The sequence below is a fragment of the Populus nigra genome, chromosome 1, assembly GCF_951802175.1.
Source record: "Populus nigra chromosome 1, ddPopNigr1.1, whole genome shotgun sequence".
NCBI classification, from domain to species: Eukaryota; Viridiplantae; Streptophyta; class Magnoliopsida; order Malpighiales; family Salicaceae; genus Populus; species Populus nigra.
In genome coordinates, this window is record NC_084852.1 from 26,719,704 (window position 1) to 26,736,005 (window position 16,302).

The following is a 16,302-nucleotide window of genomic DNA, read 5'->3' on the forward strand; positions in this document are numbered from 1 at the left end:
GTGAAAAAAGAGGCCAACTTTAGGACTGACATCCAATTTTGGCAGGGACGTAATTGAACTGATTCTTAAAATGAAAATTGTAATTCAAGACTTGATTGAACAAATAAAAAATTAAGGACTGATTTGGAAATTAATACATTTTGGTGCCATTTTCTTTTAAATGAAACGACACATTTTGTTCAAAACGATGTTGTTTTATGCACTGTTCAATAAAAAGAAGTTCAAAATAATTTTGTTTTGAATGGCACTATGTGTCTTCTTCTTCCCTAACATGCAAAGGCAGGGGAAGAAGGTTTTTCTTCCCTTCCTTTGCAGCTTTCATTTCTCTCTCTCCCAAAAACCCAAAACCCCAACACAACCCACACCCCCTCATGGCTTACCACTATGATGAAAAGGCCAGGAGAGCCATTCCCTGTAAGTGGCTCTAGGGGTAGGCCACCATAGCCACCCTACCCCTACACCATGACTGGACAAGGATAATAGCCCTCTCTCCCCCTTTTCCATCTTATAAATACTAGGGTGAGAGAGGAGCTGGAGGGGGAGACGAGTGAGATTATAGAGAGGAGAACAGAGTAAAACAGAAAGAAAGAGAGAAATAGAAGGGGAAAGAAAAGGAGAGCAGAAGGAAACAAGGGAAAGGATAGAGAGAGAGGAAGAAAGGGAAGGGAAGGTGACATGACCAAAGAGTTGATGTCTTCTATCAAGTGCAGGAGTGTCGAAGTAATAAATAACTCAGCAAGACCGGGGTAGAACCACATAGAGGTTAACTATAATAATAATAATAATAATAATAATAATAATGAGGACTTTGAGATGTAAGATTGATTTAAAGATTAAACAGTGATAAAAACAACTGTTAAGGTTAGAGGATCCACTAATGGTATTTCAAACAAGTATAGTATAAAATCTTATTACTCAACTAGAAACCACACACAAAGGAGGTTCCAATCGGATTATAAATTGTTAACATGATTACATTAGCTATCTTATTCGAATAATGCTAATACTTGTAAATGTTGTTAGATATTTGTGATTATAACTTATGTTAACAACAAATCAAGTTCCTTTCATAGCACATGTGTCGGTTATACCATACGGTTTGGGCTATGAAAATGCCAAGTATTTTTTGTACCAAGGGTTATAGAACATAAATCTAGATTAACCATTTAACAAGCAAAGTATTAAAAGTGAATAAGATAACAAATACAAAATATGTTAGTATCAAACATTAAAGTCCATATTGAGTTTATACTATACTTATTCTTATACTATTAGTGTAACCTTTTCACCTTGACAAAATTAACTTAGCTAAACATCATGAAGAAGAAAAATATAAATAAACAATATAAGAACATGAACATGATATAAGTTAACTAAGAATAGTAAAGGAAATGGAAAGCATAAACAAGAGATTGATATAACATAAAATAAAACTTGAACATTAAAATAAAAAGAGAGAGAGTGATCTTGATTTGAAAACCAAAATGTCTAAATGTATGGTAAATGCCTCCTTTTATAGGCTAAAATTCAGAACTATTGATTTGATGACTAATTATTGAGTGGATGACCACCTCTTGACTTGGTGACAACCATTGTCTTCTTGTCTGAACAAAACATCATTGCTAACGTCAGAATTTGAATAGATAGTCTACATGAACGTTCTGGGCATTTGTCTCAGCTTTCCAACAAAACAAGAATGAGCTCATTTGGATATCTAGAACTCTAGATATGAGCTGAACACTGAACAGTGTTTGGGCTGCAAGATAGATTCCGACTTCTCTTTTGTTGCTACAATTTGAACTTGAAAATGGCCCATTTGAATTTGGACTCTTCATGAAAGTTTTAGGCCTATGTCTTAGCTTTTCATCCATATAAACCAGACCTAAATCCAAGTTCTACAGCTCCAATTATGATCCAATAACCGAATGGTGTTCTAGTTTGAATTGAACCATCATCTCTTCTTTAAGCTTAGCCCTCCTTTTGTCTTTTCACTTTCAATAGTTAAACATATCAATCAATCCTTTAGAATGTGAGATTTGCCTGCATTTAAAATGAACATTTACCATAAATCAAATATATCTTATGTTATCGTGCTTGCTATTATAAAATATGTTCAAGTTAGGGAATTTAATGATATTTTAAGTGCAATATGATGATATAAAATCTTAATGAAAATACACTTTTAAGTACTAATAACTATCTCATTAGGTCAAGCCTCTCAATTATCACAAACCTTGTTTCAACTATAAGTATTTCATTTTCTTACTAACCTCACTTTAACTTTCTTTTTAAACTCTAAAACTTTGCTAAGGTTTTAGATCTTTCTTTTATGAAATGCACCAGACATACCTGGGGTAGTCAATGATAAATGTCACCACCATATAGAGATATCCACTGATTGATGCCTCATTTATTTTCCAATACATCTAGGTGGATGAGCTTCATGTTAGTGTATATATTTAATTTATTAATAAAGATTTTTTTATTTTTAATATTCATTAAATATTTGATATGAATCTAATATTTGATAATAAGCCTAGAGTAAGGATAAATTCATTAAGACAAAAATGATTCGCAAAAAAAATTATAAAATTGTCCTGATCTAAAATAAAATTTAAGCATTACAAATATAAAGAGAGAGAAAAAAAAGAGTAAAAGCATAATCTTGATCTGAAAACTAAAATATCTAAATACATAACAAATATCTTTTTATATAGGTCAAAATTCAGCATCCTTGGCAGAATTTACTCTAAGCGGTGATGGTGGGAAAGATTATTATGATATAAGCCTTGTTGATGGCTTTAACATCCCAATTTCGGTAACCCCGCAAGGAGGTTCTCCTGGCTGCAGTTCTACAAGCTGTGCAGCTAACGTGAATGCTGTTTGTGATCCTCGTTTAGCAGTGAGGGGGCCAGATGGGACTGTGATTGCCTGCAAGAGCGCGTGTTTGGCATTTAACCAGCCGCAGTTCTGCTGCACAGGAGAGTACAGTACACCTGACAAATGTCCTCCTAACCATTATTCGATGATCTTCAAGAAGCAGTGTCCTCAAGCTTATAGTTATGCTTATGATGATAAATCCAGCACGTTTACTTGTCCTAGCGGAGGCAACTATTTGACTACCTTTTGTCCATGATCAAATGTATGTGGTGGCTCACAACTCTTTCTTTTTATGGAAAGAGTTGGAGGACAACACATTTAATTAATATTTTTTTATGATAATTAATAAAGAGTTGTTAACCAAATCTATTATTCTATTTCTTTATTAATTATCAGCGGTCAATAGCACCATTGGCTTAACACTTTATTTTATACACCCATCAATAGCCAACCACATTCATGGAGGGATCAAAAGGTACCAGGTACCATCGGCATGTAAAGCTGCAATTTATGACTTCATGGTAGTATGCCAGCAAATAAAACGGCCGGCCTCCTTAAAAGTAAGAGGTTTGAGAGTGGAGGGAGACATTACCCGTGAAGCTGGAGGTTATGAGGAAGAATAAGCGACTGAAGTGATGTTGACAGTCCTGTTATATCTGGGACTAAGCACCATAGGGTGTTGTCGCTGTGCTGAAGGAGCAGGGGTCTTAATAGGGAACAGTGCCACACAAGAGTATAACTGGACAGATCAACACAGAGGTCCAGACTTGGTGAAGACATGGTAGATGATTTGGATGGAAAGGAAGAGCTGGATGACCGTGCTAGAGAGACAACAGCTGGAGGAGACGCACACACAAACAACATCGATGTTGCAGACCCTGTACTTGCAAAATGATCAATATATATGGAGGCAGATGGTGATAAGGGGACATCAGGGTTAAAGGAAATTGGTGGTGAGGCTGATGGTGTGGTAGACAGAAAGATGGTGAGAGAGGGAAGGTGTGTGACAGCGGTAGGCGGATGGGTATGGCTGGTGGGTGGAGGGAGATGGGCAGACTTGAGAAATGGAAACACGTGTTCATTAAATCGAAGATGACGGGAGATGTAGAGACGATAAGTCCAGACAATGATACCCTAGATGAGATGAACTATAGCCTAAGAACACACATGGAGTAAAGCTATAGTCTAATTTATGAGCATTATAAGGTCGAAGGAAGGGAAAACATAGACATCTGAAAGTACATAAAAAATCAATTAGGTAGTTGACGAAGCAGACATTCAAAAGGGGATTTATTGCGTAAAACCGGTGTAGACATACAGTTAATGAGGTAAAAAGAGGTTTCAAAAGCATAAGTCCAAAATTTTAAAGGTGCCTTACATTGACCAAGAAGGGTAAGACTAGTTTCAACATTGTGACGATGACAACGCTCAACAATACCATTCTGTTCAAGCATATGTGGGCATATGAGGTGATGATGAATACCAATGGTTTTATAGAATAAATTTAATTTACGATATTTAGCACCCAGTCAGTTTGAACAAATTTAATTTTTCGAGAGAATTGTCGTTCAACGAAGACTTGAAATTGATGAAACACATTGAAGACATCAAATTTGAGGACAAGAGGATAAAACCAGATAAAATTTGTATGTGCATCCATAAAAATAACAAAAAATAACAAAAATCATCCGAAGATAACATAGGAGTAAGGTCCCACACATCATTAAAAGCAAGTTCAAGAGGAGCAGATGTTTGATGACCTATAGGGCTTAAAGACAGACGAGATAATTTGCCTAACGGACAAGCTTGAGATTGAAAATTTAAAGGACAAGAAGTACAAACAACCTTTTTATTTGACGCTAAGAGACTTAGAACATGAGAGCTGGGATGACTGAGGCAACGATGCCAAACATCAGCAAAGGTAGATAGAAAAGCCTGGGGAAGACACTATCATGGATATAAGATCCTTCACATAGAAAAAAAAAGAGTGAAACTAAAAAAGACACAATTTTCATGACAAAATTATTGAACAGATAAAAGTCTTTTCTTAATTTTTAGAACATGTAGAATATTAGACAAAGTAAAGGTTTGTTTTAGAGCATGCAAAATTTTATGAGCTGTATTAGATATAATAAGTGTCTTGCCATCACCAACACATAATTGATCATTACCAAGATAAGGGTCTGCATGTGTCATACCGACAATGTTCGAAGTAACATGTTGGTTTGCACCTGTATCGTTGAACCAAGTGATAGGGTTTGTTGTTAAAGCATCACTAAAGGAGAGGTTGGTTGAAGCTTGATTCCCATTATGCACAAGATGAGAGCATTGTTGTGCAGAGTGTCTGATGTTGCTGCAAAGTTGGCATCTAATCTGTCGAGGCCACTGGTGTTGCCCTTCTTGCTTCTATTGATGTCGTAGCTCCTATATTCTACTAGGAGGAGCTCCCACTGTTTCCACAGTAAGGCTGGCTAGGGTACCGATTATAATTGCTGCAAGAGTTACCTCTCCAGCCTCCTCTTCTTCCTCTACCCCGATGAGAAGAGGAGCCACTGCCATTAAATCTAACAAAGGCACGTTGTGCAACATATGTAGAGGGAGAGTGTGGGTAGCAACGGTGCAATAGCTGGAATGGATTGAAGAGAGCTCATGTGTAAAAATTCATGTGTAGACAAGTAACTATAGAGCTCACAGTATGGATGAGGCTCAACGTTGGTCAACAGACTAGTAACCAAATCTCAAAATTCACCACGAAGGCCTCGAAAAACATAGAGATTAAAGTCAGTGAAGGAGATAGGCCTGCCTGGCTAGTTTGTCAAATAAGCTTTTAGCTTTCTGCAGGTCGAGAGTGACAATATCATCACCTTGACGAAGATTCTGAAGAGAGCCATGTAATTACATAATCCTAGAGTTGGATGGAGAGGCAAGGGTACTTTCAAGGGTGCTCTAAACACTTGCTGCAGTTGGGCAGTCCACCACAAGGTGAAGAACATCAATGGAGAAGGATGGGAGTAAAGCATTGAGTATGAGTTGATCTTGCTGTTTCCATGAGAGAAACATTTAGGAAGGACCAGAATTAATGTTTGTAGAGGTGACAGTAGAGTGACTAGACAGATCAAGCAGATCGAGCCATCAACAAACAAGAACACCCTTAGCCAATCAGATATGGCTTCATTTGCATACGCTAAAATAAATAATTGGAATTGGTGAGTTTGAGGTTGATGGCCTGCTATGTATTTGGCAGTGAAATAACAGCTGCTGTAGCAGTAGAGGGAAGCATGACTGCATTAATGTTGGGAGAAGAAGGACTGCTAGTGGTGCCAACTGTAGCAAAAAACAAAGGATCCATATTACAGAAGATGAGTAGAAAACAGAAGTTGATAGCAGATAATTGCAGGGAAGATGAAACAATAGCAAAGAAAATAGCAGAAAACATTGAAGCAGAGAAGTAGTAGCAAAATCAACGTTGCAGAATGGAGTAGAAACAGTAATTAGAAATCAACAATAACATGCTGATGGTTGAAGCAGAGAAGCAATAGAAGAATCAACATTGTAGAATGGAGCAGAAACAATTATCATAAATAAGCAATAACACGCTGATGGTTGAAGTAGAGAAGTAGTAGCAATCAGAAATCAAAAATCAATAGAAGAAGCAGAATCAACGTTGCAGATTGTGTGGCTTATTAATAGTAGCACAATTGATGTAACCATATTATTTGGTAGTTTCACTCACATTTACCTAGTGTTTCTGGAAATCTAAGGCAAGAAAATAAAATAAGAGCATGGTAATCGCAGCCTTCAAAGTCAAATCTCGCAATCTGCCAGTATTGACCTTCAACCGTTGCAACTTGAATATCTTGAGCTATAGAAGTCCAATTGATGTAAATTCAATGTTTTTGCATTCTAGACTCAAATAAATATCAACGCTTCAAATTTCAGCCAAAAATTGATGTCATATGAGGGAGATATGATTTTTCAAAGATGACATCTGAATTCTCCCAACAAACAGATTTCATGAAGAAACGAGTCCAAATTACGTTCAGAGGCATCTAAACCGACATCCAAGTTTTTATTTCATCAATTTATCTCCTCTAAGTCAAAGATTAAAGATTTCATGCAAGGATTTTTCTTTTTTTTAGGAAAATAGTTATTGAAATACTTAAATGTAAGTTGTCTACTTAAGGGAGGACTATTTTGTAAAATAGAGACTAGGGTTTCCTGGGATATAAAAAGAATGAGAGAAGAGAAGGGAGGCAGCAAGCCAAGAAGAGAAAAAAGCCCATTTCCTCTAAGAAACCCGAAATCATGCATTCATCCTTCGTTTTGATTAGTTGTTCAATAAACATCCAAGGCTAAAATCTTTTTCTTGGTTGCAAGGACACAAAAACCTTCAGATTTCAAGAACTGTGAAATTTATTTTACCTTTTCTTTCCAGTTTATATGATGAATATGTTTGTTCTCCTATGCTTATTTTTTCTAGGATTGTTTATTTTAATTGCTAGAGCGGACTCTAAGTTATTATTGTAGATAATCTATTGCTAAGTTTGATATCAAAACAAAAGTTGTGGTATATGAACTTGTGAAGCAACTGAGTTTAATAATTGTGATAGATCTATGTTATTAATCTTAAGGAGAACATTCAATCAAATCAAACATAGACTGTGGACAATTATTTTTTCTTGATTAATCAACTTATCTAGTTCTTAAGGCTGTCATTGAATTAAATTACTAGTGCGGACACTGTGGTTGTTTGATGGCCAGGGTTAGTTATACGACGGATCCGTTAACTAACCAATGTTAATAAGAGATAAATATTTAGAATATAAATTGATGTTTCATTTTCATGATTAGTTCTGATTTCTGTAAGTGGACGTTTACTTGTGACCAAGGTTTGTTTTCTTGATTATTTTCTAATTTTATTTGATTTGGCTTGATTGTCTTCTATTTTCTTTTGCTTTAGCCTAGATAACTTCACAACCCCTCCCAGTTGCATATCATACAACGTAAAAATCTGACTTGAACTTTCATCATGGGATCGACCCTTTGCTTGCTCTATACTATCTTGTGTGTTGTGTTTTAAGCTAGGGTAATTAATTTGTGCAACCACGACATCGTAATAAATTTTGGTGCCGTTGCCGGGGAAGTAATTTTAGTTGATTCTTGTGCTGTTATTTTTATTTGATGTGATTATTATTTATTTTTCTAAAAAAAAGAAACAAAATTTTTGTTGGTGACAGTACTGTTCATTTACGTCAACGATACTGTTCAAAACAAATTTTTTGGTGGAATTAGGTATCAACCTTTTGTTTCTTGAAGGGAAATAACATTCTAAACAGGACTTGTAGACTTTGGCCTTTAGCTTTACCCTATCGAGGCCAAATTCTCCTATTTTCTAGGGTTTTTAGGTAGTTTTAGCTTTCTAGCGTAGGATTTTCGTACAATTTGCATTGTTTTTAATCTCTTCTGTGGTTAGTTTCTTTTGAGTTTTCATGATGATTTATACCTGTAACCCGTTCTATTAACTAGAGTCAAGTACATGTGGATCTCAAAATAGAAAACTCTTTACTCAGGTTATGAAACGAAGCTCGCATCAACACCAAGGCTATTGCATGACAACAAACACTCATAGAACTTGCTGCTCCTAACATGGAAAATCAACCATACTCATCTTAAGGAGTTTCATATGGTTTGCGTTGGCATGAAACTGAATGAAGTTGATGAAGAACAGGTTAAGTTGAAAGCTTTCTCTTTCTCTTTAAAAGGGGTAGCAAAGGCATGACTTTTCTTTATTCTCCCAGGTTCCATTGGAACGTGGAATGCCATGAAGAAGATCTTCCTTAAGAAGTATTTCCTAGCATCTCAAGTTGCCAACACAAGGAAAGAAATATGTGGGATTCGGCAATCTTATGGCAAGACACTCTCCGAATATTAGGAAAGATTTGAGCAAATGTGCATCCAATGCCCTCATCATCAAATACCCGGTCAGCTGCTCATTCAATATTTCTATGAAGGATTGATGCCTACTGATCGTAGTATCATTGATGCTGCATGTGGAGGGGCATTGGTAGACAAGACACCAGAGGGTGCACGCCAATTGATCTTAAACATGATAGCCGACTCAAAATAGTTTGGCACCCGTGGAGACATCTCAATCAAACGAGTAAATGAGGTAAGTATTTCTAACCTTGAAAATAAAGTTAATGATCTTACTTCTCTTGTGCGCTCTTTGGCTTATGGAAATGTACAACAGGTGAAAGTTTGTAGCATATGTTCCTTAAAAGGACATACCCCAGATATATGCCCAACAATACAAGAAGATTGTATTGAACAAGTTCATACAGTTGATGGAGGATTCAACGGATAACCCTAGCGTAACTATGATCCCTTTTCCAACACGTACAATCCCGGATGGAGAGATCATCCAAACTTATGCTATAGGAACCCGCCTCAGCAAGGCAATCAAGGCTGACAGTTCCATCCCCATGGATTTCAGCCTTAGCAGAATTATCAAGTGAGACAACCCCCTCCATTCACAAACTCTAATGTTATGGGTTCATCATCCAATAATGATCTTTATGAGATGATGAAGACATTAGCTTCTAATACAATGACCTTGCAATAAAACGTCATGTCTTTTCAACAAGAACAAGGTTAAGTATTCATAACTTGGAGAAGCAAATGGAGCAAATAGCTTCAAGTGTGGGGAAATTGGAAGCACAAATGAATGGAAAATTGCCTTCCCAAGCATTGAATTCAAAAGAGAATGTTAGTGCAATCATGCTGTGAAGTGGAAAAGAACTTGAAAGGCAAAAGTTGAAACAAATTGAGATGGAGGAAAAAGAAAAGATAGAAACCAAATTGAGTACAAAGAAGAAACACCCTTCTCCTCCACAAAATGAAACAACGACCAACACTCCAAAGGTAACTCGTCACTCAATGAATTCTAGTTTTAAAACAATTCCAGCCTTTTCTGTGAGTTCTTCTAGGTCAAAGAAAGAGGACAAAGAAAAAGATATTTTAGAGGTTTTCAAGAAAGTAGAACTCAACATTCCTTTGCTTGATGCTATCAAGCAAATTCCCAAGTATGCCAAATTCTTGAAGGAGTTGTGTACTACCAAGAGAGCTTTCAAACTGAAAGGTCATGAAATGGTAAGTATGGGTGAAGTTGTATCTGCTGTTCTTTTAAAGAATATGCCTTTGAAGCAAAAAGACCTAAGTGCATTTACTATCCCATGTGTTGTTGGTAATGCTAGTTTTAAAAGGGCTTTATGCGATTTAGGTGCATCCATTAGTATTATGCCTAAAAATGTTTATGATTCTCTTAGTTTGGAGAATTAAATAAATCTAGTATTGTAATACAACTTGCGGATCATTGTTTTGTTTATCCACTTGGTGTGATAGAAGATGTTCTAGTCAAGATTGATAGTTTGGTTACTCCATGCGACTTTTATATTCTTGATATTGAACATGACTCTTGTGATTCATCAAACAACACTCTTATATTGTTTGGGAGACCATTCTTGAAAACTGCCAATACAAAGATTGATTGTGGTTAGGATACTTTGTCTATGGAGATAGGAGATGAAGAAATTGAATTTAATTTTCATGATGCAATGAAATATCCATACAACAATATCACATGCTATGACCAAGTTGATAAGTGTGTGCGACAAGTTTTTTATTATGACTGTGAGAACAAATTTGATGCAACCATATTATTCAATAGTTTCACCCACATTTAACTAGTGTTTTGCCTATGTTTTATGTATGAAGTGCCTTGATATTCTTTGTTTTATGTTTTGAAGGCACTTTTGGATGAAAGATGCAAAAAGGAGTAAATTGGAGGTAATTGGCAGATTTGACCCTCAGTTGATGTTTTGTGCAGAGCGCGAGCTCTAAAAGTCGAAACGAAGTGATTCCAGTGGCATTAGAAAGCTAACATCCATAATTCTCTAGAAATCAAAGTCAAGAAAAATAAAAAGACAAAGAGCATGGAAATCACATCCTTCAAAGTGAAATCTTGCATTCTGCTAGTGTTGGCCTTTGGTCATTAAAAATTCAATACCTGGAGCTTCAGAAGTCCAATTGATGCAAACTCAATTGTGTTGGATTCCTGACTCAAAGACCTATAAACGCTCCAAATAACAGCAAAAAAAAATTGTCATATGAGTTTTCAAAGATGACAACTAAATTCTGCCAGCAAACAGGTTTTGTGAAGAAACGAATCCAAATTACATCCCGAAGCATCTAAACCGACATCCAAGTTTTAATTTCAGCAATTTAGCTCCTCTAGTAAATCAATCCAGAAGGTCAAGGAAGGCAGCCACCAACCTCAAACCACCAACCTCAAACCACCAACCACAAACCAGCTATCAGCCACCAGTCGCCTTCACACTACCACCATCTATTGATGTTCACATTTGAACTTTGATTTTTCTTACTTACATTTATAGGCAGCTAAGTTTATGCTATTAAAAGAGCCAAGAGAGAGGGAGAGAGAGTGCAGTAGAATAAAAGAAAGAGGGGTGGCAGTCATAAGAGAAGAAACACAAACTCTCCCCTCTATAAATCAGAAATAATGCTTTCTTCTATCTTTAGGAGTAGTTGTTCAATAGATATGCAAGGCTAAACTTGTTTTCTTGGTTGCAAGGATGTAAAAACCTTTGGATTTTAAGAACCGTGAGATTTATTCTTCCTTTTATTTTCAGTTTATATGATGAATATGTTTGTTCTCCTATGCTTATTTTTCCTATGATTGTTTATTTTAATTGCTAGAGCTGACTCTAAGTTATTATTGTAGACAATCTATTGCTAAGTTTGATATCAAAACTGGAGTTGTGGTATATGAACTTGTGAAGCAACTGAGTTTAATAATTGTGGCGGATCTACATTATTAATCTTAGGGAGAACATTCAATTAAATCAAACATAGACTGCAGACAGTTATGTTTTCTTGATTAATGAACTTATCTAGTTCTTAAGACTACCATTGAATGAAATTACTAGTGCGGACACTGTGGTTGTTTGATGGTTAGGGTTAGTTATACGGTGGATCCGTTAACTAACCAATGTTAAGAAGAGATAAATATTCAGAATATAAATTGATATTTCATTTCCATAATCAGTTCTAATTTCTGTAGGTGGATGTGTGCTTGCGACCAAGATTTGTTTTCTTGATAAGTTTTGGTTTTAATTGATTTTGTTTGCTAGTTTAATTGTTGTCATAGTTTAGATAATCACAAATTAAATCCCCTTAATTACATAACGTACAACATAAAAATTTGAATTGAAACTTCCTCGTGGGATCGACCCCTTGCTTGCTCTATACTATCTTATGTGTTTTAAGATAGGCTAATTAATTTGTGCGACCACGACATCGCAACAAAATTAAGCATGACTTTGAGTTATGACTATGATTTTACCAAGATAGAAGAGATAGAGAGGCATATGTGTGTTCCTCAAAACATGCACGAATCAGCATTAGCTTTGCAAACTTTGCAAACCATTCCTTATGGTAATGTCTTTGTTGATTTAGTACTTTCACATAAAAAGCTTTTGCCATCTATTTTACAGGCCCTCGAGTTAGAATTAAAACCTTTGCCCGATAATTTGAAGTATGTATTCATTAGCGACAACAATACACTTCTCGTCTTGTGTGATCACAACACGGCAATTGGATGGACTTTAGCCGACATCAAGGGCATTAGTCCCTCCATGTGTATACATCACATATTATTGGAGGACAATGCAAAACCAATAAGGGAAATGCAAAGGAGGTTGAATCCGCCTATGATGGAGGTAGTGAAAGCTAAATTTTGAAACTATTAGATGCAGGAGTCATTTACCCCATCATGGACAGTAAATAGGTGGTGCCTATCCATATGGTGCCTAAAAAGATCAGGATCACGTTGTTAAAGAACAAAAATAAGGAACTCATTCCTACTCGCATCTTGAGTGGATGGAGAATGTGTGTTGATTATAGAAAGCTTAATCTCTCTACACGCAAAGATCATTTCTTATTACCATTCATGGACCAAATGCTTGAACGCTTGACAGGTAAGTCTTTTTATTACTTTCTTGATGGATATAGTGGATATAATCAGATTGTTATTAATTCTGAAGATCAAGAAAAGACTACATTTACATGTCCATTTGGTATATATGCATATAGAAGAATGCCATTCGGTCTATGTAATGCACCTACAACTTTTCAAAGATGCATGATGAGTATTTTTTCTGACTATTTTTAAAGAATAATTGAAGTTTTCATGGATGATTTCACGGTGTATGGTGATTCTTTTGATAAATGTCTAGAAAATTTATCTTTAATGTTGAAAAGGTGCATTGATACTAACTTTGTCTTAAATTTTGAAAAGTGTTATTTTATGGTAGAACAAGGAATAGTTCTTGGACATGTTGTGTCTTCATGTGGATTAGAGGTTGATAAAGCTAAAATAGACATTATTTCATTATATCTTTACCCCTCATGCGTGAGGGAAGTTCGTTCTTTTCTGAGTCATACAGGTTTCTATCGACGCTTTATCAAAGATTTCTCGAAGATCACAACACCCTTGTGCAAACTATTAGCTAAAGAAGTGGATTTTATGTTTTATCAAGCATGTAAAGATGTCCATGATGAGCTTAAGAGGCATGTCACATCTACCCCTATCATCCAACCACCAAACTAGGATGAGCCTTTCAAGATAATGTGTGATGCGATTGACTCTACGATAGGGGTTGTATTTGGGCAAAGAATTGGTAAGAATTTGCATGTTATAGCCTATGCTTCCCACATGTTGGACGGAGTGCAATGCAATTACCATACAACTGAAAATGAACTTTTTGTAGTGATGTTTGCTCTAGAAAAATTCATGTCATATTTACTTGGTATAAAAGTCGTTGTTTTTACTAACTATGTAGCTTTAAGGTATCTTTTGAAGAAAAAGGAGTCCAAACCAAAATTGATTAGGTGGATGTTGCTTTTATAAGAATTTGATCTTGAGATCAAAGAAAAAAAAGGTGTTGAAAACCAAGAGGTTGATCACTTGAGTCGACTAAGGACCGAGGATATACAAACCGAAACAATAAGAGAGACATTCCCCAATGAGCAGTTGTATGTGTTATATTTCTCTACAAGACCATGGTATGTTGATTTGGTGAACTATTTAATCACCAAAGAATTCCCTTCAAGTTTGTCTACATCCTAAAAAAACAAGTTACTAGCTGATGCTAAATATTATTTTTGGGATACCCCCTATTTGTGAAAATTTTGTGTGGATCAAATAGTTAGGAGATGTGTACCACATGATGAATTTCATTCCATTATCACTTTTTGTCATTCTCATTCTTGTGGTGGGCATTTTGGAGAAAAAAAAAACGATCTACAAGGTACTTGAAAGTGGTTTTTATTGGCCTTCTATTTTTAATGATGCATATTATTTTTTAAAATCATGTGAAAAATGTCGAAGAACAGGTAATATCACTCATAAAAATCAAATGCCTTTAACGAATATTCTTGTAAGTGAAATTTTTTTATGTTTGAGGTATTGATTTTATGGGTTCATTTCCTTCTTCTTTAGGCAATCTTTATATCCTTCTTGAGGCGAAAGCCACATGACCTAACAATGCTAAGGTTGTTTTAGATTTTGTCAGGACTCACATATTTGATAGGTTTGGAATCCCTAAAGCTATCATTAGTGATCATGGCACTCATTTTTGCAATCGTTAAATGGAAACATTGTTACACAAATACATGTGACTCATTGAACTTCCACAACATACCATCCTCAAATGAATGGCCAAGCTGAAATTTCAAATTGAGAAATCAAATCCATTTTGGAGAAGATAGTGCAACCTAACCAGTGAGATTGGAGTCTACGACTTGGTAATCCACTTTGAGCTTATCGGACTGCTTACAAATCACCTATAGGAACGTCACCTTATAGGATGATTTACGGGAAAACATGTCATCTACCGGTGGAGCTTGAAGACAAAGCTTTTTGGGCCATTAAAAAATGTAACATAGATTATGATGCTGCTGGGATTGCAAGAAAGTTGCTATTACAAGAGTTAGAAGAGATTTGAAATGATGCTTAAGAATGCAAGGATTTGCAAAGAAACGAGTTTAATGTTGGAGACAAAGTCCTTCTTTATCATTCGTGTTTGGAACTTTTTTCTGGAAACTTGCGCTCTCGTTGGATTGGACCCTTTATTGTTTCTAATGTTTTTCCTCATGGTACAATTGGAATTACAAGTTTAGAAACAAACAAAGTGTTTAAGGTCAATGAGCATCGCTTGAAACCTTTCTATGAAGGTTGGACGGTAGAAATCACCGCTTCTATGGATTTAGCAAAACCAATCTATGAAGAATGAGCATGCCACATGTTGAGCCAATGATATAAAACAAAAACGCTTACTGGGAGGCAACCCAGCACAAAAAGAAAAAAAAAATCATATTTGCTTTCTTCTTCCCTTATCTTTTATTTTTCACATTTTACTTTATTTTTGTCATTCTCTTATATTCCTTTTCTTTTATTTCAACATTAAAGACAATGTTGTGTTTAAAGTGTGGGGGTATTAAGGGAATTTTGGTTTTCTTTGTTATTTTTCAAAAAAAAAATCTATGTTTGATTTTTTTGAACTCCCATTGGTTTATGAGAATATGAGTATTATGTATGAGTATTATGTATGAGAATTAATTGAGATAGACAAAGATATAAATCTAATGAATGAGTGTGCATGCAAGTTTTAATGTGTAAATGGTTTAGGGATTGACTTTAAAAATATGCCATGTTGACTTTATACTGTTATACCAATGCAAGCTTTTGAGCCTTCAACATTATATTCTTTGATTGTGCATTCTTTCAATGATATGTATCTCTAGAACTTGCTTCATATCTTGTTGAGATTACATTCGCATTACATATATATATGTAGTCGATAAAGGCATTAGGAATTTCAATCACTTGAGCCAAAAAGCCAACCTCAAACATATTATCCTTAGTGAGCCCTTTTGAGCTTGTTTATCTTTTCTTTGCTTTATCCATGTATAAGCCTTAAGTTTTTATATGTTTTTTTCCTCTTTTACCCTGGCCAAGGATTAGTAGAGCATATACTTGTGATATATCATGGAATTATGGTTGGAAATTATGTGAAAAGAAAGAAGAAGTGATGCTTGATAAAAAGATGGGCAAAGTTGCCAAAGGTGAAAAACAAGAAGAAAAAAAAAGAAAACAAAAAAGTGTTCCTTTATGTTCTTAAGATTTTATGTTAAAAGAGCTTGAAATCAAAATAAGTTAAGCATTGGTGATTAAAGATGGAAAATTTATGTGCTTTGATGGAATATCTTGTTTGAAATATCATTTTTCAGAATGCTCTACTTTCTTTGGTTTGAACCTTTTCTTTTACCTCACCTTAACCTTAG

At 35.4% G+C, this 16,302-nt stretch overlaps 1 protein-coding gene across 1 annotated transcript; it reads left to right on the plus strand.

The window, feature by feature from the left end:
- The first annotated feature begins 371 nt into the window (after positions 1 to 371).
- Positions 372 to 3,136, plus strand: LOC133680878 (thaumatin-like protein 1). Its single transcript, XM_062103903.1, has 2 exons — positions 372 to 414; positions 2,718 to 3,136. Exons 1-2 carry the CDS (start codon positions 372 to 374, stop codon positions 3,134 to 3,136), a joined length of 462 nt encoding a protein of 153 aa, XP_061959887.1.
- Positions 3,137 to 16,302: the final 13,166 nt, after the last annotated feature.